The following is a 24,779-nucleotide window of genomic DNA, read 5'->3' as shown; positions in this document are numbered from 1 at the left end:
TGCCCTGGATGTGCATCCCACAAATCTCCATCAACTGAAAGATGCTATCCTATGGTAGCCTGGTTCATTTCATTTCCACATAGAGTCTGGAACCGCTCCATTGAAAAACGTTTCCTTCCTTGTAGGCGGGTTCACTATTAAAGTTCCAATCTATTGGATCTGCCCAAAGTCACTCACGATCTGCCATAGCCAATCGCTAACAGGGTGTCGTGAGTGACGTATGTCACGCGCCGAAATGGCTGGAAACAACAAGTCCGAATGATCAGAGGATTATGTTTGCAATAGGATTTCAGTCAACGAGCGCCGCAGGTTTTGTTAATCTAGGAACAATTATTAATTCGAAATGTATATTTGACACGAAGGACAGTGATATATTCATTCAACGGTGGAAGCTGTGTCTAATCATTACAAATACGCAGCTGTGGTCGTTTTCTGATCTGCCACAAATGCTGTAGCAGCTACAGTGAATGATCAGTCTGTCTCTATCTGCAGATGTGTAATAAACAACAATTTTTCATATTACGTCTTATTGTTTCTTAATTACCTTAATTATGGTCTTCAAAGTATGTTATGTTTGTACATTTTTATGTGGCATTTATTTTTTTTAGTAAAACAAATCAACCATTGCTATCTAAAACTGAAAATCAAATATCTTCAAAGTATGGTTTTTCACATTTTTATTTATGACAATTATTTTTTTTTTAAATCACAACCAATTTGTATGATTTACAACATGTAAAACTGACACACCAACCTCCTGCACGAGTGCACAAAGGGGCTCAAAATGTTCTATTCATCACAAGAATTCAGTAAATTTACAGTTGGGAATATGAGCGACTGACATGACTCCTGAGCGGATCTTCAACAATAGTTTAGCAGCCAGGACTCGGGGCTTCCGAACACCGCGAACACCAGGCTAAACCGTCCGTCCAAAATGTCACGGTCATCGTGCACGAGCTGCCCAGCACAAACTTCCAAACTTTCTGCCTCCTTCACTTGGTCCTCAGTTGTGCAACAAGAGGTGAGACGATAACAATCCGGCTTAAAATTCTGTATTCGGCAGTTTCTTTTCCAACAACGGACCGAATAGCCTTTCTCACGTCTTTCTCCGCTGCCATTACTGAACTCAAACTGACGCGCTTACATCAACGTCATCTTTCTCAGCCACTCCCTAGTAGACGTAGTACAGAAGTAAACTGAAATTGAGCGGAAGTGCGTAGGAGGGCGCAGCCAGGCTAATCCTATGGGCCAACATTCAACTAACTATAAGTAACTTTGCCAATACATGTCAACTAACTATCATTAGAGTACTAGTAGACTGTCAGCTTAATATCTGCTAACACTTTATTTTGTTGGTCCCCCAACAGACATTCAACTGACTGTAAGTAACTTAGCAACTACAAGTCAACTTGTTCTCCTAACCTGAACCCTAACACCTAACCCTAACCTAACAGTCTACTGACAGTCTACTACAGCCTACTAATACTCTAATGACACTTAGTTTACATGTAGTTGAAAAGTTACTTATAGTTAGTAGAATGTCTAAAGTGACTATCGAAATAAAGTGTAACCAAATACATTTTAACCACTTTAAGGTAGTCAGCCTTAGGAAGGTCAAACTATTGAGTTTTGGAAAAGGGGTCGAGAAAAGTATGTCTCTTTGACGTAACGACAACACTGTCTTCTCTAATGCAGCTCAACTAGGCCTCATCCCCTTTTGCCATATTCTGTAGGCACAGATTATTTAAATGAGTACCATTGTGACTTCATAAGATCCGGAAAAATCACATTGTCCAAACAAGCGTTTAATATAACCCTCTAGAGTGGACTTTGATCTTTGTAACCTTGCAATGTACTGCGAAACACATTCCAAACAAACTCAGGCATTTAAAATAGCACTAGACATTTATTAGCTGTGAGCTCATAACTGTAACAATAACTAGAGTTTACCTGAGCAGAGGAATTTCTTGGCTTGATCGCTCTTCATGGTCCCCTTCTCCTGCAGCTGTAAAACAGAAGTTCTGAAGATCCTCTTGATTTCCTCTGAGACTGCCCTCCATGCCTTGTCGTTCTTTGACTTTGCTATGCTGCTTGACTCCATCTGTGAGGTAAAAGCACATATGGAGTCATCGAATTATTTTAAGGTGTTACTCTTTGTTCATTTGAACCAATCAAAAAGAAAACCCACATCATATGCTGTACCAGTTAATCAACACTTCCAGTAAAAAGCAATAACAAATGCATTAGTACTGTTTTTAATTTTTGCTTTAACTGTAATGCTAGAATAGCTCATACATCGCTACATTGGCGATATACAGTACTGTACAATAGATCTTTATTGTCTATACATTTTCACAAAGATGTCACGGTCACGCACCATAAAATGACAATGTGTACTTTTTAATGTATTATATTGTTTAAAATCAATATTTTTATTCATAAATACGATGTCCAACTGAATGTCCAACTGAACCGAACTGAACCGTCTCCAGACGTTACGCCAGAAGTGATCGCGTGCGTATGTACGTCACGCATTGTTTACATATAGATTTCGGAAGTTTTACCTTTCACTAAACATATTTAGATATATCGAAATCGTGATTTCCCGTATATCTAAATATGTTTAGTGAAAAGTAAAACTTCCGAAATCTCTGTGTAAACAATGCGTGACGTGGATGCGCGAGAGATCACTTCCGCCGTAACGTTGGAGACGGTTCAGTTCGGTTCAGTTGGACATCTGATTCAGATCAGTTCGACGGCTGTTAACAAGAGGTAAAAACGATATAAATACTGTTCGTTTTCTCACACAAACCGCTTGTTTCGTGTCTTAGGCCATCAGTGTGTACTTACATTCACGAGTCATTAAATCATGTTTAATTTTGACTTCTCTGTGCATGCTCTTTGAGGTGGACCCCCTAAACCTGCATTATATGACTGACAGACAACAACGGTTTGACCGGAAAATGTCAAAATTGAAAATACTGTGGAAACAAAGACACCTACATCTTGGATGCCCTTGAGGTAAGCTAAAACATATCAAAAATGAATTTCAAAGTGAACTATCCCTTTAATTACAAGCTTTTTGCATTGTTTGGTTCTGTATATTATTTTATGGACAGATAAACATTTATACTTAAAAGTATATATCTGTTTTGTTTAGAAAACAAAATTTTGAACGTTTCTAAAAGTTGAAAGTTTCTAGAACTTTCTGACCACAAGAACCCCATGAAATGTAGTATGTTTGTCAGAAAGTGTTACCAACAATACAAATTGCTCTGTCTGCCTGAACAGAGAAATTGAAAGTAGACACACATTGTGTTACTGAAGTAATATTTTAGGAAGTTTTTGTCATGAACCCAGTCACCTACCAGAGAGAGAGAGAGAGAGAGAGAGAGAGAGAGAGAGAGAGAGAGAGAGAGAGAGAGAGAGAGAGAGAGAGAGAGAGAGAGAGAGAGAGAGAGAGAGAGAGAGAGAGAGAGAGAGAGAGAGAGAGAGAGAGAGAGAGAGAGAGAGAGAGAGAGAGAGAGAAAGAGAGAGAGATCAGTGGGTGTTTTTGCTGAGTGCAGGTAGATACTCAGTCCCTGCTGTTTTTCTCATTTTAGTCCAACAGAGACCCTCAGCTTCACAGATGCTTTCTCAATTTGCTGCCACTCTGCATTGCAATCTGCTTTATACACACTACATTATCTCTCCCTCTCTCTCTCTCTCTCTCTCTCTCTCTCTCTCTCTCTCTCTCTCTCTCTCTCTCTCTCTCTCTCTCTCTCTCTCTTTCTCTCTGTTTGTGTGTGTGTGTGTGTGTGTTAAACTGTCAGGAGTATGTTTGGTTCATTGGCTGCGCCCAAGATCACACAGTCTTATAGGTACTTATTTTGTACTTAAGTATTTTTAAAAAGTAGGGGAGCGCGGGGCACAACCTAACGCTGGGTTAAATGTAACACGGACCGTTTACATAGTTAGTCAGGATCAAGCAGGCTGTCTTTCCGCTATTTTTCTTTTGTTGCCAGAAGACGGTCTCCCGCGAATTTGCAGAAAGTTTTGATTATATTTCGTGAAGATACTGGACAAAGAGTGTTTTTTGACACCATGAAAGTAATTTTTTTCATCATAGGTTTTTTTTCGGTTTCTGGGTTGGGTGTATACGTTTCCAAATCTAACTTTATATTGCCTTAATCCCTGTCTTGTTGGCTCAAACATAGCACTGTTTTGAAAAATTGTCTGCAATTCCTAGCGACTGTTAGCTTAAAATATGTAATACACAGCGGGGTTAGTTGTAACATAGTGTTACAACTAAGTTACAACTTGTTACAACTAGTTGTAACATAGTGTTACAACTAAGCCTCTAAGTGTACAATGATAATCAAATGAAAACGGAGCCACACAACTTTTCAGGTTTGAGTATACATTTAACTTTGTTAGACTTTCACAAACAATGTTGGAATTTAAAATGTTTAAAATTTAGTGTACTATGAATGATAACTTGTTTATTTATTAAAAATATGACCTGTTTTTAATGCAATAAAGCCTTTAAATTTTTATTTTAAGCTCATTTGTATTATTATTACTGTTATTATTATTAATAATAATAATAATAATAATAATTGTATATGCAGCTGCCACACACAAATCTAATTTAATTGCAATTACAATATTTATAATTTTATTTATTATTATTTATTGCAAAACTATGCAGCCCTTTTCTATGTCTCTATCCATGATATTGATCCATAATAGAAGGATGATTGGATGAGGGATGGATGTATGGATATCTGTCTATACAGATGCACAAACAATATCAAACTATACAAATAAAATAGTACTGAATTATGTGTGTTACACACAAGTGTTACAACTAATCCTTCTGTCTGTTACAATTAACCCCGCATATGGGGTACGTTGTAACATTTGCACTTCTGTCACTTTCAGTCCAACTGTACGAAAATGGTACGTAGGTCCTAGAAAAAAACTTTAAGTGTTCATTTGTAGCAGAGATGTGTATGTTGCTTGTGTAAAAAAAAAAGTATTTATCTAACCTAATTATTTTTTTATTAATTGAGCCAAAACCAAAATGCGTTAGGTTGTGCCTCACTCTCCCCTACATTCTATAGTATGAGTTTGTAGTATGAATGTCGGATGCTTCACTTCATGCTTCAATCCTCTCGCCTCAGAGGTGTTGACCTCCTCTAAACTTTTTCAAATGTAATGATAAGAAGAAATATTAGAATGATTTCTGAAGGGTCATGTGACTGAAGAGAGGAGTAATGGCTGTTGGAAATTCAGCTTAGCCATTATAGGAATAAATACATTTTTGAAATATATTAGAATATAAATCAGTTTTTTTTACTGTAAATTGTAATACTATTCAGAATATTACTGTTTTCTGGTTGTTTGTTAGTTTTGCTTTTTTACAGTAGTTTTGATTAAATAAAATAAATGCAGCCTTGGTGAGCATAAGACTTCTTTCAAAAAACTTTAAAAAGCTTACAGACTGCACACTTTTAATGATGGTGTACAGAGGAATCATTTAACTCTAGCAACCAAAATATCAGAAGAAAATATTTCCTCTCCATTTGTGTTGTGCTAGCTCTTTAAAAAGGTTGATTTTCTTTGTTCCTTTCTTAGCACCAACAGGGATCATCTACACTTTAATTATAATGAAATGGTTTATTTTTTTCTACAAGCTGAAGTCCTAATTCTTCAAATAATTTTACTTATACCTTCCTGCTCTTCCTACTTACAGAGTTCTGGTAGTTCTTCAGCATCTCAGCTTTGGGTTTTAAATAGTAGGCAGGCGGGACCGAGTTCTCATCCCGACAGTACCACTCCTCCAAGATCCGTGTGTCTAGTCCCGCCTCCACCGCCACATCCAAGATCATCTCAAACTCGGCTGACTCCACCTCTCCTGGGACCCGAATGCTGCCGTACTTCTCACCAATGAGCCCCTGGGAAAGAAAAGGGAGGGTATTTACATCTCAATCACAACATATCAAAGCAACATGTAAAATTAGGAGTAAAAAAAAGAGAAAGAGAGCAACACAAAGTTTTTCTCACACTGGCTTTTTTTCAGGACTTAGGCTATGGAATTTCACCGCTTTTAAGTGCATGGGAGCACTTCGACTCGGCGCATATATATCTATAGACTCGGCACAGTAATATCACTCCAGAGAGGGAGAGGGGGAGAGGATTTTTCAGCAATGATGATATTACTGCGCCGAGTCGAATTGCTCCCAAGCACTTGCCGTGGTATTCCGCCATGCATTATAGTTATCCACTTTACACGTTCAGAAAAGCGCAACGTTTTATTTTGTGTCACCATTCATGGTTGAGTTACACTACTCGTGTAACTGTATTTAAAAAGGGAAAACATGGAGGTGTTTGGTCGCTTCTCTGCTTGGATCCTAATGAATGAACTGGACTAGATAAGTGCTATCAAAGTGTCTCGCGCGCCAGAGAGACGAGAGGTATCTATCAACTCGTCTTAGCTAAGGGAATGTCATAGTTTGATATGAAAAAGTGGTGGAGTATCCCTTTAACACTGGGTTTTGAATAGGCTACCTTAAAGCTTTTGCGGTTGTGGGCCAGTGTAAGCAGCATTCTTATTTGCATGTTATGAGGTCAATAACATTAACTGGACATTGCAAACTGGCCTCATAAATATGCAAATACGAATGTTACCCCAGGGTTTAAAAGTGAAGAGTAGGAAATCTTGAAACCAGGATTAATTAATAGTGTGAGACCAGGGTTAAATCATATCAAATGTGAAAAGCCATACATCAAAATGATCAACTCTCACAGAATTTATACACAGAAAAGACTGAGTTTGAAAGCAACAGACAAGAAAACAAACCATACACCATTTAACAATATGTGTTTATAATGAGTTTATAAAACATACAAGGCTGTAAGCTTGAGAGCACACTGCTGACAACCTTTCTTTCTTTAATTAGCTATTTAGCTACTCCTGTGCCATTGTTGCCACTGAGATTAGTTAGGTTTGCCAGGGTCATTGTGTCCACATAAGCGCCAGTGGCAGAGCCTTCACATTGAGCTGGATAATCATCATTCTCATCCTTTGGCGTCATATAGGTGACGCCATATGACATTTCGTCGAAATACTACGCACATGGCACCGTTTAGCGTCAATATAACACGCAGAACCCAAGGCGTCATACTGGCATCCTTTCGCGTCAATATGAGACGCAGGCCCTACTCCAGACCTAAACCTACCCATAACAGTGCATGTTATATTAATACTAAAGGGTGCCATGTGTGTAGTATTTCGACGAAATGTCATATGGTGTCACCTATGACGCCAAAGGATGAGAATGTGTTAATTCAGCTAATTCAGTATTTTTAATGGCCACTGCGATGAACTTTTAATGCTTTGCTTACTCAACTTTTACATTACTGTCTGTTTTGCTATTCCTCAGTCATTTGATCTCATGCATTCTCTTTTTTTGTCCCTCACATTCTATCTAACTCATCCCTACATAGAAAAAGATACACTAACTTTATAGCTCCCATTTTTAGACTGCAGTTCAGGACTCGGCCAACTAAATTAAGAAAGAGGGTAATGAGCCTTCTCTCTCTTCGTACCTCCCTATACTAACAACTGCAATCTCCCTGAGATGCAAGACATTTTTCAATATTAATGAGAAACTTTATTTGAATATATTATTAAATGAGATTTAGAACAAGTACTTGACATTTACCAGAATCAGCTCCTTTGATTCAACTCCTCTGCACTTATAATTCATGACTGTTCCAAAACAGACCAAATTTATGGAACTTACGTTTTTCATTTCACACACATCCTGAATACCAGAATGAAACCGTGAAAAGAAAAATGCATGGTATGTTCCCGCTCAGATGTGTGCAACTGTTCAGCCTCCAGCAAATGTGGGAAAATGATTTGGTTTCAATTTCAGGCTTCACAATTTCATGAAATCTCGGCAAATTGAATGTGAAAAATTAGCTATGCATTATTATCATTCAGTCTAACTCTGATTCTTTTGACCTGTATATAAACTATTATTTTATTATTTTGGACATCCATTTTTGTGAGGATTCTCTTCCAATCTTTAATCTGTGGTTGTAAAAACAGCAGTATACTGTATAAAATATATAAAAAGAACATGGGTTGAAGGTAAGAAGGTGATGCTTTCTTGTGACTTTCTTATAACATTATTATTAACATTAGTATACTCAAATACAAAAACTGAAGGACATTGCAGCTGCTGTCTTTGTCACAGCCTCTGACAAAGGATAACAGGAACAGAGAGACTGTGAGAAACTGGTCAAACGAGCCGTTAGGGTGTCATGGAGATACGTTCTGTTGAAAATTGAGATGCACACCCTCACACAAATAAGAATTATACACACTGAGGATACACATCTGCACTTAGATAGTCACTCTGTAGGCCAAAACGCGGAAGAGAGTTAGCATTTAGCACTCCAAGTTCCCTCGCTCTAAAGTCTATGGGATTTTTGAATGGGTTTTTGCTAAATCGCCTGAAATAAGGTCTGTGGTGAACAAAGCCTCTAAATATTTTCACGTTTTGATCTATTACATAAAACACACCAGTTATAACCTGCTTGTGGTTTTTTAAACTTTATGGTGTCTGCTTGTGTTTTTTAAAAACTTTATAGGCTTAAAAATGTATAAATTGTGGATTAACATGTAAAGATTATCTTGATTGACAAAATGTGTAAGGGTCACAACTCTTTATTAAACACAGATCTTATTTTTTTTGCGATTTTTCCAAAAGTCGATGGGGAAAATGCATAGCTTTTCGATCGAGGGAACCCATGCGCCGCTAGCTTCCGAGTTGTCCTACAAAGTGACGTCTTCACTTCGGCACTCTTTTGCACTGGTATTTATGAGGACATTTCAAAACATACTAAACAGTGTTTTATTAAAAATGTAAAAGTTTGTCCAGTTTAAAAACCATTACGCCTATGGAGTGTGGAAGTACAGCAAAACAAACGTATGTGTGTGTGTGTGTGAGAGAGAGAGAGAGAGAGAGAGGGAGAGAGAGAGAGAGAGAGAGAGAGAGAGAGTGTGTGTGTGTGTGTGTGTGTGTAAAATGACCCTATAGTGCAATCTGTGTTGCTTAGTGCCTCTGAAATCGTTTGCTCAGTCTACTTACAGATAAGCCAGTGTTTTTCCTTTAGCATGGTTTTCCTTTGTGCAGCCCCTCAACATTCAGTGCCAATGGAAGTGAGTGCTCTGGACCGTGTGCTGTGAGACACAATCCCTTGATACTGTGCCACACTTTGATGGCACATGAACAGGCACTAGAATAAACAGACGCTTTGAAGTTGTATTAGGAGTATTATATCGCTTTCTTTTTATCATCTACTCCTTAGGCCTATGTTATTTTGCAGTTCTCTCTTTATGCTTCTTTCATTCCTTCTGGCCCTTTCTGCCTATCTCTCTTGCTATGTCTCTGCTCCAGGCTGTGTGACAGCGAGTTTCAGCTGCTGTCTCCTCTTGCAAGAGCTTTGATGTCTGTCTTATTGCTGCTGTTCTAAGACACCATAACCTCAGAGCAATGTGGGAAGTGGAGAGTGTGGGGAGTGTTGTTCGGGATTAACTCATCTTTGAGGAATGTCAAGTACATTGTTTAAGATTATTAACAGTTTTAAAATGAAAATGTTTTTTTCCTTTTAAGAATCAGGGCTATAAATGCAAAGGTACAATGAAATAAATCACAATGAAAAGGCATAGGAGGTCCAAGTTTGGGATAGGTATAATTTTTTGGTAACACTTTAATTGAAGGGGTGTGGATAAGACTTACATGACACATTCATAACCATGACATGACATATGTCTTGGATATGAAGTAAGGTTTATGTTTATGACAACTGTCATTAAGTGTCTTTTGTTCAATAATGTCATTTTGACATTGTTTAAGATGTCTTTGTTGTGACATCTTGACATAAACCAATACATCATAACCTGTCAGTGTCTTTGTCATGACTTCTTGACATAAAATTAAGTTAAACTGTCATGTGGTTGGCTTTGACATTGGCTGTCATGAGGCCATTATAACTGTGTCATCAATATTTTTTGTGAATTCAACTACAGTGGTACTAATTAAATTTGTCATTAAAAAGTTATAATGGCCTCATGACAGCCGATATCAAAGCCAACCACATGACAGTTTAACTTGGTTGTTTCTTAAATTGATAATTAATCTGCTATGTCATGTTTATGACAGGTTGTAAAAGTTGTCAAGACAAAGACACTGACAGGTTATGTTGTATTGGTTTATGTCAAGTTGTTATAACAAAGACATCTCAAACAATGACACTTATGCAAATGACACTTGCGAATGACACTTAATGACAGTTTTCACAAACAAATATTCAGAACATATGTCATGTCATGATTATGAAGGTGTCATGTTAAGCCTGGAACACACCAAGCCGACGAACTAGCGCTGATAAAAGCCGACTGCGTTGTCGCCTTTCGTCTGCTCTCGTCGAGGTAAAAAGTTGCACTTGAACACACCGAAAGAACTACAGCCGACTGTCAGCTATAATGTGCATTCTGCGCCTGCGTGTAATGAGCCAACTGTCTATTTCTACAGATATATTCGTCTACATTCGTCATTCAAAAAGGAAAACCGATGCTGCTGGCTGCAGATACACATAACGTAAACAAAGCAGCGCATGCTTACCGTTTTGAATATCAATCCTGCTAAACACTTTCTTCATTCCACTCCACTCATGTTAATATTGAAATATTTGCCAAGGAACACTCAGATAAGAAGACGTAACATAAGAACAGCCTTCTATTTTTACCGTTTTGACCGTTTTACCGTTCTTTGCTTGCTGTTTGGCTTTTATTTTCGTGCACTTTTACTAAGCTGAACAGCCAATCAGAGTTCTCTGTTTCCCTGATGGCACGACGCCGATTCAACATGTCGAATCGGGCAAAACAAAGCCGACGAGGACTATGTTCAGCCAACGGCACGGAAGCGTGCGGAACACACCGAGGAAACTTAGTCGGCCGACGCACAACAACTGCCCGACGACCGACCGTCGGCTTGGTGTGTTCCGAGCTTTAGTCTTATGCACACCCCTTCAAGTAAAGTGTTACCCATTTTTTTTTAAATAGTTATGCTCAACAAGGCTGCAATTTATGTGATCAAAAATACAGTAAAATCAGTAGTATTGGGAAATATTATTATAATTGAAAATAAATGTTTTTTATTTGAATATATTTAAAAATGTATAATTTAGTCCTTTGACGGCAAAGCTGAATATTCAGTCATTCCTCTGGTCTTCAGTGTGAAATGATTTTTCAAAAAACATTCTAATATTTGATTTGGTGTTCAAGAAACATTTCTTATTATCAGTCCTCCCGAGATTTTGTGATTCTGAAATCACAGAATTGAAAAAAAAAAAAAATCAATGAAACAGTTGTTCTGTTTAATATTTTTTTGTGGATTTTTTTTGTGATCCTTATTATTTGATTAAAAAGAACACCATTTAATTTAAATATAAATCTTTTAACATAATATTTTAACTTACAATCTCAAAATAAATGTGTAGATGTTTGTAGTCAGATTGTTCTTTAAAATCTAATGTCCGTTAAAATGTTACCAGTTTTAGCAGTCCTGTAGTCTGTTTTTAATCTCCCTCCCTCCCCCACTGTCTCTCTCTCTCTTCTCTCTCTCTCTCTCTCTCTCTCTCGTTTCAACCCATCTCTGCCTGTCACATTTAAATTAAACAATTCCAATCTGCCTAGAGACCTCCTCTGGAGACACACCAGCACATGCAACCTAGAACTGTCAGCCGCAAACCCGCTCACATTCGCTCTCTCTGTCTGATCAAAGCCTCATTTTGACTCTAAAATAGACCCAAATATATGTATTTCCTCGCAATGGCACTAGACAACAGCACTGAACTTCATGGAGGAAATCCCACATAGAGATCAAACGCTTACAGAGCTCCAAGTGTGTCAGGGTTTTCTTGTAGTTACACTCCAAGCCATAAGGTCTAAAGGGAACATGCTTTGAAACCAAATCTGCTTTGGGCCATCCAAAGGGGTTTAAGGAACACGACTTTTTATCTGTAAACTGACCTCTATTCTTTCTCTTATTAGATAATGAAGTGCTCTTTGGGAAAAGCCAGCAGAGTTTCTAGGAAACTTCTCAATAAGTACTAAAAGTGCACAAGTCAGAATGACTACCCATATGTCTCTTTGGCAAAGGAGATGAGTTTATCTAATTTTAACTATTGTGGAGATTAAAGTGGAGGAAAACTGAGGAAAACGGGATTATGGCAGAGTCTTCAAAATTTACTGTCCTCCCGTCTTTGAAATGAAACGTACATACATTTAGATGTAATTTTATATATAGTTATGTTTATTTAATATAATTTTAAGAAGAAGCATAAACACAACGAGGGGTGTCTGTTTTTGTGACTAACGTTTCTTTAGTATAACCATGGAGTATAAAATTCAATATAAATTCTCGGTATTGCATTGGACTCTACGATCGGCGGAAGTTATTGAGCATCCTTACACCTTCACCGGAAATACCACCGTCCATAGAGCCCATTGATTGGAAAACGCAGCGCCAAGTTTATGAAACCGATGGTGCAAAATAAGATGATGTTTTAGAGAAGTACACTGTAAAAATGAATATGCTTTATCTAATAAAAAAAAATTGTGGCAACAGATTACAAGCAATAATATTAATTAAATTTAACAAATTAGAATTGAGTGATAATTAATCAAATTAATTCCTTAAAAGTCAACCATTTAAAATGAGTAAAACTTACAACAACAACCAAAAAAACATAAACTGACATCTGTCTGTTAGTGAGATATTTTTGTTAGATTTTTGGTGTAGACTTTACTCAGTTTAAAAGGTTAACTTTTAAGGAATAATTTGATTAATTATTACTCAATTCTGATTTGTTAAATTTAATTAATAATATTGCTTGTAATCTGTTGCCACAATTCTATTGATTAGATAAAGCATATTCATTTTTACAGTGTATGGGCTGTGGTGCTCGAGACTAATTTGTCATTTTGTGTTTCTGTGAAAAAAAGGCTACTAACATTAATGAGGCTAAGAATACGCTAAAATATACTGGGTTAAATGTAAAATGTTTTTATTGAAAGAAAGACGGCCTCCCTTTTTCACCAGGTAGAGATTGCATGTCTTTGTGTGGCTGGATGTTGACAATAGTAACGTTCATCCAATCTTGCTGAAATAACGCAGACTGTGAAAGGGAATTGCCGCTAGTTCCGATCAGCGATCAACCGACAAAGGATTCTGCTTGTAAAGCCTTCCGCGAACAGAAGTGTTGATATCACTATGATCTCTCATATTCAGGTGGCCATGCGCAAAATCCCTTTAAAGTTGTATTCATATTCCTGCGTATGCCATACATAGTCTACTACTGACTTTACGGGACAATCTGGGTTTAATAAGGGACGTTTTGATGTCTTATACGGTAGGATTTTGTAAACAGAACGGTGCACTGCAGGGCTTTTTTAACTTTCTGAAAAAGGGTTTAACAAATAAACTGCAGCAAAAGTATATCTATATGAAACAGTACTTTTATTACATCACTATTTTATGTGACAAAAAGGAGTGATTTGAATACTGGCAGAACCTGGCAGTTACTGCTCAAACAGAAAAGAGAAAGGCTAATAAGGTGAGAGCAGTCTCTGCCTGGCATGGATGGAGGTCATTCACTTCAAATAATTTCCTAAAAGTGAATGAGATTGAGAGAGTGAGGGACCAAGAGAGAGAGAGTGGTGAGGGTGAGAGGAAGAGCACAGAGAAGAGGATTAAGTGAAAGAGAAGACACAAATCAGAATAAAAGGAGAGGTGAAATGGACACTAGAGCACTGAATGTAGGTGAAGGTGGGAGACAGATGGAGGTGTGAAGTGGAACAGAAACAGAGATAGAAACCTCTCGAAGGACAAGAGCAAGAGATGGTTGAGAAGACAATTAAAGAGTGGTTAAAGATGAAATTGTGTCAGGAATTCAATGAGAAAGTTTGGTTTGGGAAATAAAGCAGATTGAAAAATATCCAAAGATTGCAAGTAAACTAGATTAAAAATGTGACGTATTTGCCACTCAACTTGCTGCCACAATGCAAGAAGGGTGAGGGTAGATGGGAAAGCACTGAAGTGCAGTTGCTAAGGTGTTCAGAAGTTTTTAGAAGTTATGGTTGGTGTTTAAGCTCTATGGTTGCTAGAGTATTCTGGGTGTAAATTGTACAGAAGCTGCTCTCCTTAACCTTTTCATTTGATTCCCATTTGAAGGAGAAACAAGGGACTCTAGACTGTGATGAAACAGAGGTGCAGTCACATTTACTGTTGTTTGTTCAATTCCAAGCTATCCGGAATTTTGCGTGAGGGTGAAATGTGTTCTGCTAAGGTGTTCAGGAGTTTTTAAGATGTTCAGATCCCCACAACTGCATGCCAGTTGTACGTGGCCCCCAGCTAGTGGCGGAGGAATCCGTGGAGACAGCAGCATGCCTGGACACTCTTTCCCATAGAAATGAAGGCTTTGACCAAGGGCTGAAGGTTTGGCTGCAGGCTGGACTGATTGTCACACGGAGCGTGCCGCGTTGGCCTCTGAAAATATCGCCCGTATTACCAAGATTAGAGGTGTGCACGCGCACCACGGTACATTTACCTCAGAGAGTGCAGAATGGCGGTGCCGGCGACGTCGAGTATCATTAATGTAGCTCTGGGAGTTGAGCTAGTCTTGTATCCATTCGAAAGAAGAACATTAGTGGAAAAAACTCGCTGTAAAAGAACTCGGACCAAACAAGCCAGACGTGAATATAACCCAACTGGTGCGAGAAAAGGAGAAAACCTACAAGAGAACATTTTCCTAAGGTTGGTTCGAGCGAAAGGCTTGGCTTACTAGCTGTGGTTATGCCAATGCAATATTTTGCTTACCTTGCTTACTGTTTAAAACAAGTGCTTGTGAACTTCCCTATTATTTGTTGCATTCCCTATTATAATTTAATTATTATATAATTATAATTATAATTTATCGTTATGCATTTGAAATTTTTTCTATCTGGACATGGAGCATAATAAACATGCAACTTGTTCATTATAGTTACCTGTGAAACTGTTGATTTCTACATGGCAGTTCAATTAATATTGAAATTTTAATATTGTAAAATTTTTAAATTTCTTTTGGATCTGTTTTGCCTCCATTTCTGCTAAAACAAGTGGATCCTATAACTGGCTATCTTAATGAGAGTTTGCAAATTAGTGCCTGATGAAAAAAAAAAATATATTTCCAACATAACATCTATTTATCTTTCATCCACCCATGACCCACCCACAAATGGCCCGCCCGAGCCACGGATTATTGGCAGATATAACCACATCACTAATTCACACATTTTGAGAGCTTGCTTAAACATGGGTAGAATGCCAAACACAAGAAATGCTTGCCACTCTATATCTATTTAAACATTTTAGTAGTGGTTCACTTAACTTTTTTCTTTTTTTGAAGATGGGAGCACCAGCGCTAACATTTTTTTTTTTCGAGCCCTGGCTCAATCCCACCCTCCAATTCTGCATTCGACAGCTCAAGCTCATCGGGAACCACAAATGAGAAGTTAAGCTCAACCTTAGGCGAGCCGTCATGCATTTTAAATGCATGTTAAAACCAGGAGGAAACAAGGCCATGGTGAGCATCACTAATATAAAGTGTAAGACAGTATGCGTGTGAGTGCATAAGAGAGAGAGAAAGAAAGGATACAATTAGAAGTGTTCCCTGCTCAGCGGCTCCTACACACCACTTCACCTCACACTTAACTTTACCACACACACATATTCTGCCTCACCTCAAACATTGCTCCCTGACTCCAATTAGATCCCAATCCTCTTGCCCAGATTGCTCATTTACATTTTAATAATTTAAAATCAATCTCTCTTCACACCTGAGAACTCTATACACACACACACACACACACGCACGCACGCACGCACACACACACACACACGCACACACACACACACACACACGGGTGGTCATGTGTGAATGTATATTCCTTATAAATCCACTCATCTGTTAGTAACCCACCTGGTGCTCTGGAATGTGTGTGCGTGTATGTGTGTGTGTGTGTGTGTGTGTGTGTGTGTGTGCACGTGTGCGAGCTTCACTTCTTCTGCATGATCTCATATCTCCCGCAACATCAGCCATTAAACTAGACCCTTCCTCATGCCTCATGAGATATTTCAAAGTCATTTTGCTGTGTGTGTGTGTGAGAGAGAGAGAGAGAGAGAGAGAGAGAGAGAGAGAGAGAGAGAGAGAGAGAGAGAGAGAGAAAGAGAGAGTTACAGAAGCACGATGAGCTCCATCCAGCGTGTGAACTCAAGTGCTTCACTCCCATATGGTTGTGTTACACGAGGTCTATCTGTCAGCTCCTCTCTATCACTGACTAGAGAGACATCATACCCACACCCAAACTGCGCTTTACTGGCGCTCTAAGATTTAAAAGCACACTGTATTGTATGTGCACCTTTAGAGGTGTGAGGCTGTCCGGTTATAAGGGAGTTGCCTTATATATCCCTTTATTCGACTAGGAAGTCTGATGTTGAAAATCTGACAGTGATGATGCAACCGGAATGTTTGCATAATCAATAATGGGTTTTTCCTCTTTCTTAAGCCGTCTTCACACTGCAAATTTGGCACCCTGGACACAGAAGCTGCCTGTATCCATTTATCCATTTATCCATATATACTGCATATTACTATTAGTGGGCAATCAATGTGGATTTTTTTATAATTGTTGCTGACATCTTATAGAGCAGGGTGGCTGACTGCTGATAAGCAATGCTACAATAACATTTGTATATATAAAAAAAATAACCAAACATTATTCATTTGAAAATGACAAAAGAAAAAAAAAAGAGTCTGTACAAGATAAAAAACAAGAATTTTTACTTTGGATAGCTTCTTCTTCTTGATTCTGTAGTATTATACAATGTTAATGAATGAAGATTTAGTTACAAACATGACTAAAAATGAAGTATAGACAGTAACTAACAGTCTACTCAGTTATTCAGTAAGTCTCTGTGAGCAGTGGGGATCAAATTTCTCAAATAAATAGGGTTAGGGTTTAAATACAAGCCTACAAGCCTGCGAAAACCCAGACAACTTCCGGCAAATTTAGATTTGCTCTCAAAGTTAGTCTGGCAAAGAGCTCATTCAAACCCATCTCCAGTCCGCAGAAATCGCGGCACCAATCAGAAACGTTGGGGCGGGCTTTACATGATGACGACAGCACTGGGATTTTGAAGCAGATTTTGTAGCCTACATTACAAAGATGGATGTCGCCGTCGAATATCACTCACTCGAATCAGCTATCGTGTCTGTTTTTAAGCTATCTGAACGTTTCCTTTTTGTTAAAAACCGAGCAAAGAACAACACTTGGAGATGTTTCTCCGCCGGCCGAGATGATGTCAGGCTATTATATCAGTGTGGTACCAATGAATACCAAAAGTACCAATAAATTACTTAAGTGCTATTTTGTGTCTAAGCTGGAAAGGGTTTGCACGCAGGTATGATGTTTATTCATCATGATGAATGTCCATACGTCTTATGTCTTATTCACAGCCCATGTTAATGTTGTGTATTCACCATGGTGACTGTAGTTTCCGTAACGCAACCCAAAATATCACCAATTCTATATTTTTGATGATGTATTAGGGATTTACAACACGTTTCCTCATAAATTTGCTGGTTTAGGGTTTTATGAAATGTCATATATACCCACAACAAAGCATGGACCGGCTGCAGTCTTCAGACATTCTTCCAGTAGTTTCATCCGTAGTCTCTGCAGCTCCGGACTATCCCACTCCTCTGGATCAATGCCCCAGTACAGGTCCACCACCTGGAAAACACACATAGACAGATGTTTATAACTTCAAGATGTAGTCACTTAAACGTTACAAACTTTTACCTAAACATTACAGACATAATTTTCGGTTGCAACTTGCAAGATATAAATCATTTTCATTAAATTGGTACTAAAATGACTTATTTTATTGAACTTAAAACGAAAATTTTAGCAAAATATTCTGGCTATTTTTTTTCTTTTCAATGAAAAAAAGGGCATAGGATTCAGAGAGGGAACATTTCAGTAGATCTACTGTATGTCTACACCCTTAACTAATGCCTAATTCTTTTTTTATTACCAAGTAAGAAAGATCTGGGGAGTAATAAATGCCAGGGAGCGTATGAATTTCCACACTCTTTCAGCACACATTAGCACTTAAAAAAAGAAACCACAGAGAGAGGTATGAGGGAAGAGATAGAGAGAGACAGAAATAATGAAAGAAAGGAAGAGGGGAACGTAACAAGAAGAGCAAGGCTGAGAATGTGTTTCTGCAGTCAGCTAAACGCTGTACTCATGCTGAGAAACATTTCATTGCTTACTGCTCGCAATTAAGGGTTTTGCTCAACAAAGCCATTCAAAACGGTTATCATTTATACTGATTATTATGAAGAACAATATGCTGGGCTGCCATATTATTTTGATTCAATTAATTAACTAATTTCTCCACATACACCGATTAGCCAGACTACCTGCCTAATGTGCTTTGTCTGCCAAAACAGCTCTGACCCAATGAGGCATGGACTCTACAAGACCCCTGAAGACGTTCTGTGGTAGATGGCACCAATACATTAACAGCAGGTCCTACAATTCCTGTTGGTTGCAAGGTGGAACTTGTTGATCCAGCACATCCCAGCAATGCTCAATTGGATTGAGATCTGGAAGATTTGGAGGCCAGGACAACACCTTCAACCCTTGCCACTCAGTGTGGCAGGGTGCATTATCCAGCTGAAAGAGGCCCCTTCTGCCAGGGAACACCATTGTCATGAAGGGGTGTAACAGCAACCCACAATCCTTTCCATTTTAGAAATACTCTGACCCAATTGCCTTGCCATTACAATTTGGCCCTTGTCAAAATCACTTAGATATTTATTCCTGCCCATTCTCCTTAAAGGGATAGTTCACCCAAAAATGAAAATTCTATCAGTATTTGTTCACCCTTATGTTGTTCCAACCCTGTAAGACCTTCGTTCATCTTCGGAACACGAATTAAGATATTTTTGATGAAATCTGAGAGCTGGATCACTCCTGCATACTAGTCCATAGGCTTCTTGAGGGATTGAAACTTGCCGGCCTCGAAAAGTTTTTAAAGACATTGTTAAAATATTCCAAGTAACTTCAGTGGCTCAATCTTAACTTTATCAAGCGACGAGAATACTTTTTATGCACAAAACATTTAAATCAACTATTAATTTCCTTCTCTTTGGGCCTCTAGTCAGTTAAACTAGTGTAATTGCGTAGAGCTACATCACACGTAGGCTCACTATTGGCTGACGCTGGTCATGTGTGTGATGCATGTGACATAAAACAACAGATCAGACGCTGTTAAACTAGTAACCTGACTCGAGGCCCAGAGAGAAGGAAGTGAATAGTTGAAATAAAGACGTTATTTTTGTTTGTTTTTGCGCACAAAAAGTATTCTCGCGTTTGATAAACTTAAGATTGAGCCACTGTAGTCACTTGGACAATTTTAACAATGTCTTTAATGACTTTTCCAGGCTGGCAAGTTTCAATCCCTCAAGAAGCATATGGACTAGTATGGAGGAGTGATCCAGCTCTAAGATTTAATCAAACATATCTTAATTCATGTTCCGAAGATGAATGAAGGTCTTATGGGGTTGGAACAACATGAAGGTGAGTAAATACTGACATAATTTTCATTTTTGGGTGAACTATCCCCAAATAGTTCTTTAATCTAGCATGTTGATAACAAGAACTGATTGTTTCCTTACCATCTAATCCCAGACCTTAAATATGGCCTTGTTAGCAGATGATCAACGATATTCGCTTCACCTGTGACTGCTCATAGTGTAATCAGGGTACACAGTACCCACCCACCCTACAAACCAGGATAGAAAGACATGTTAAAGGGGATTTCACATCTAGCTCATTATTCATGTTTTTGGCAAGCAAGGCAAGGTTAATAGCTGCGAGAATACAGCGAGGGCACAGAAAGGAGTGCTGCAAAGCACACTGGTCTCGATTTCCATGGAAGAGCTATACGGAATGACTTAAGAAAAAGTTACAATGGTGGAAGGGAGCGAGAGGGAGCCACAGATGTCTGGCATTTATTCAGTTGTTTCTTTTATGTTAATGTGCAACAGTCATTTTGTTTTGTTTTGAATTTTATTAAGTGAGCCAATATAAGCCAATTTTATAGAAACCAAAAGTTTGAATGATTCATTATCTCATCATAATTGGCTTTCACCAAGATAAGCACAAACTAAGATGAAGCTTTACAGTACACTATGCTTCTCCATCCACTTATGCTTCTTTCCATATGGTGATGTGAATCTCCTCCTGTCCGGTGTTAACCCGTCTGGATTCGAGCCGAGTAGGGGACATCTCTAGGGTCTTCAAGTGGGCACCTTCCATCCTCAGTGTTTCGTTGACTAGCCCACGACACCTCAAGAGGGCTCGACAGTGACTCTGGCATCCCAGAGTCACCCCCCTCCGTCCCCCACTTAACTCAGCTCAACTTACTGACATTTACATCCCTCTTGCTGCTGAGGTTGCTCCTTCCTCGTAGTTCACATGTGACCTAACCACAATCTCACAATCTCTCTGCAACCCAACTATACACGCCAACCCGTTGGAATAAGGCTGTTGAGCCCCACTTTGTTAAAGTAGGTTCAGTGGCAACGGTTCCGTATAGCATAACACCTACCGCAAAACACAATATCTGACCAAACACCACCCCCCATTCATGCAATAAACACAGGAACGTAATACCTGTAATTAAACTATACAAGTAAACCAACAAACTCTTCTAGTTTTTCAAGAATTCTATGAAACAGTAGCGTGGCGGCCTGTACACAGCCAGCCAGAATATTTCCGTCTCAACCACAGCCAGTTGCTGCTCCTCTCTGCTGCTTCAGATAAGTTCTTTACTGTGTGACGCAACTCTTGGCCACTGAATCTGACGTTTCTGAGGAACCGGGTTGAAGAGTTTGCCACAAATCCCCGACAACACACCTCCACTTCCACCTGGACTCTCCATCCTTGCTGTTCTGCCTCAGTGGCCAGATGAGCATACCGCAGTTTCTTCCTCTCATATGCCTCATCTACAGCATCCTCCCATGGCACTGTTAATTCTATCAGTTGAACAATGCGATCCAGTCCACAAAACAATATCTGGCCGTAGGATAGTGGTGGCAATCTCAGGTGAAAAAATAAGCCGTTGATCAAGATCAGCCAGCATTTTCCAATCCATAGCAGCTTCCAGTTGTCCTGGGTGAGATTTGGTTTTAACACCTTTACTTGGTGGTTGCTCGCCTGGGCGGAGGAATATTGTCTTCTGTGTGTAATGTTTTGCTAGAACAGGGGGCAACTTATTGGACATGTTAAGCTTGCCTTCCAATGCTAAAGCCAAACATTGCAGTACTTGGTCATGGTGCCAAGTAAACTGACCTTGGCTAAGAGCCACCCTACATCCTGTCAAAATGTGCCTTAATGTGGCAGGTGATGAACACAAAGGACAAGAGGGATCCTCTCCTACCCAGAGGTTTAGGTTCTGTGGTGATGGGAGAACATCATATGTTGACCTGATAAGGAAACTGATCCTACTCTCTTCCATTGACCAAAGGTCTTGCCAGCCCAGCTTGCGTTGTTCCACACTCTCCCATCCCATCCACTCTCCCTGCTTGGCCTGGGAAATGGCCTTTATACACCTCATCCTCTCTTTTTGCACATTTCGTAAAAATGTGCCGATGTATTAGTAAGTCGTGGGAATTAGTTGTTAATCCACTGCCGGCCATGATATAAATATTCCTCCCCTGGATGTCATGTACGGAAAACATTTAAGAAATTCTGGCCTTGACTTTTCATTTATTCAGCTGTTTTTGCCCAAGTGTACACACAAACAAGGATACATTTACACATACACACACTTTTACATCCGCACACCAAAAAAGCGGTACCTGAACTAATGGCAAAATAATAGAGAAACAAAAAATCGAGATAGAAAAATGGCTCATGTCTTTGTGTGTGTGCTTAATGAAGAGAGACAGGACATTTCCTCAGCACCAGTATGACAGGACACAGGAATATCCCTGAACACATTTGTCAGAATCAATGTCACTGGCGCAGATAATTCAAATGGCAAACATGCTTCAGGGGGAATCTCTCCCTGCTGCCGAGCGTCTCGCTGAAGGACTCGATAATCGAGTATGTGTTTCTGTGTGTGCTGATCACATCTCTTCAATGTGTGAGTATGAGTGTGATTTGTTTAATTTGATGTTGATTTAATGTGCCTATGCTGGTCACGTATTTCTCTTTCTCACAATCTAAAGCAAGCCCAATAACATTCTAGTGTCATTCATATAGCTCTTTAGGACCCCAAACACATTTCTTTTGCTCGGCTGGCAAAAACCTGCCTTCCTTCCAGACTTCATTTAAAAAATTCAATCATGGCTTCCATCCAAGAGCACATAAAGCACAAGAGACTCCCTACATAATGTGAACTCTAGTCTACACTCAAACTTTCTATGCTAATCAAACTTCTAAGAAGAGAGAAATAATTCATATGAAAAATGTCTTGCTTCTGTAAGTATACATTATAATGTCAAAGGGAAAATGTTTTGGTAACACTTTACAATAAAGTTAAATTTGTTAACATTATTAGTTCATGACCTAAAGGATTAACTAATGATTTTTTGTTTGTTTTTGCAGCATTTACTGATTCAGATTTGAACAGAAAGACTGACTTAATTTCAATGACTGACTTTATGAACTCCTAAGTAAGTAACTCAACTTTGTTTCATCAATTTTAATTAGTTTATTCACTAAATGTAAAATGCCTGGTTGACCAATACATTTGTGAAGGCAACTACAGATTTCTTTTTGTTTTCAATCAGTATCAAACTGATGTATAATATATACTATAGTCTTATAGGATATTTCACATGTGAAGTAAACAATGACATCTTTGTTTCTGAATGAGCAAGTAGGCTATATCAGACAGTAACTGTATCCTAAAATAGTAAACACATAATTTATTCATGCTTCAGTGCATGCTGGGAAGTCACAATCCCCTAAAATTTCAGCTATTTGCTCATTATAAAATTATTTGTTCCGACAACTGTTTCACTATTTGGGTCAACATTTTGGAGAATTCTATTGGTCTAACGTCTGTTTTTTTATGTACAGTATTTGTTACACATTACACAAGTAATTCAAATTTATTAGCATTTGTGAATCAAAAGGTCCCATAAACTAGAACATATGTGCAGCACCACATACCAGTGACCAGGACGCACGAGGAGACAAGGAGAACCGGGCAACAGGAATTTAATCAAATGCGCAGGAGTAACAGAAACCACGCTATACATAAACGAGAACGGTCCAGGAGTGAGGAGAACACAGGGTTTAAATACACAGAAAACAGACTAGGGGAACAAGGCACAGCTGGGTAACTAGACTAGACACAGTTAAGACAGGGACTAAACACAAATGAGGAGCGGGAAGATTGGGACACAGGACTGAACCAAAAACACTAAGCAGGGGGAAATACAGAACACATATATAACATTGCGCCCCCTCCAAAAAGGCGCAACCTCGCGCTGTAGAACATTAATGGAGCTGGAGGGTGGGCACCCTGGAGGCTGACAGGGGCAAGGACAAATCGGAGCAGGAAGCGTCCAGGGCGGATCAGGTAGTGCAGGGGGTCAGGGTGGAACAGGTAGCCCCCAGGGCGAGGGTGGATACACCCTTTCGGGCGGCCATGGCGGAGACGACCCCTCCAGCGGCCCAATTTCAGAGACGACCCCTCGGGCGCCCATGGCGGAGTCCTATATCCCTCCCAAAAAAATGTTCTTGGGGAGAGTGATAGGTTCGGAGCTGGACGGGACCAGCGGAGAAGGCTCGAGACTGGTCGGGACCAGTGGAGAAGGCTCGGGACTGGTCAGGACCAGCGGAGAAGGCTCGGGACTGGTCGGGACCAGCAGAGAAGGCCCGGGACTGGAAGGGACCAGTGCAGAAGGCTCAAGACGGGACCAGCGGAGAAGGCTCGGGACTGGACAGGACCAGCGGAGAAGGCTCGGGACTGGATGGTACCAGCAGAGAAGGCTCGGGACTGGAAGGGACCAGCGGAGAAGGCTCAGGACGGAACCAGCGGAGAAGGCTCGGGACTGGATAGGACCAGCGGAGAAGGCTCGGGACTGGACGGGACGTGAAACTCTGGCTCGGCAGGCATGATGTGAAGCTCAAGTTCTGGACGGAACCAGCGGTGAAGGCTCAGGAAGGGCACTTGCGAGATCCTCTTCTCCTGGGCCGACGGTGAAGGGAGAGTTACAGCTTGCTAATACCCATTCCACAAAGGCAGCAAAGTTCCCCCGAGGCAGGCGTGCTTTGGTCTCAGCATTGAGGCCTGCCCGGCTGATGGCGGTGGTGATGGCGCTGGTGATGGTGCAGTGGATAAGACACATGCCTTTGGTGTGAGAGACCCGGGTTCGAATCCACTGTAAGACACCAATGTGTCCCTGAGCAACACACTAACCCCTAGTTGCTCCAGAGGCGTGCGACCTCTGAAATATATAGCCAACTTTGAGTACACAACTAGATCTCTTTAAGTGAACAGAATCATACTTATAGTTTACTATTTATATATTATATTTGCACTTAGAATATACTAAGCTTTTATTTAGGTATTACTTTGTTATAC

The 24,779-nt window shown here is 39.5% G+C and overlaps 1 protein-coding gene across 3 annotated transcripts in view; it reads right to left on the bottom strand.

Annotated features, from left to right (window-relative positions):
- The window catches only part of nwd2 (NACHT and WD repeat domain containing 2), an 86,305-nt gene that overhangs the window by 14,991 nt on the left and 46,535 nt on the right, over window positions 1–24,779 (bottom strand). For 2 of the 3 annotated variants that reach the window (XM_089128522.1, XM_039669869.2), the window contains exons 4-6: window positions 17,780–17,896; window positions 5,736–5,939; window positions 1,951–2,101 (exon numbers count right to left, since the gene is read on the bottom strand). In XM_089128522.1, coding sequence (XP_088984648.1) covers window positions 1,951–2,101; window positions 5,736–5,939; window positions 17,780–17,896 — 472 coding nt within the window. Of the gene's footprint in view, window positions 1–1,950; window positions 2,102–5,735; window positions 5,940–17,775; window positions 17,897–24,779 lie in introns of those variants that run through there. The other variant, XM_039669870.2, reaches the window with a different exon arrangement.

This window comes from Pimephales promelas, chromosome 1 (assembly GCF_988280905.1).
Source record: "Pimephales promelas chromosome 1, fPimPro1.hap1.1, whole genome shotgun sequence".
Classification (NCBI taxonomy): Eukaryota; Metazoa; Chordata; class Actinopteri; order Cypriniformes; family Leuciscidae; genus Pimephales; species Pimephales promelas.
The sequence above is the reverse complement of the archived record's forward strand: the minus strand, read 5'-3'. Positions and strand labels throughout refer to the sequence as shown.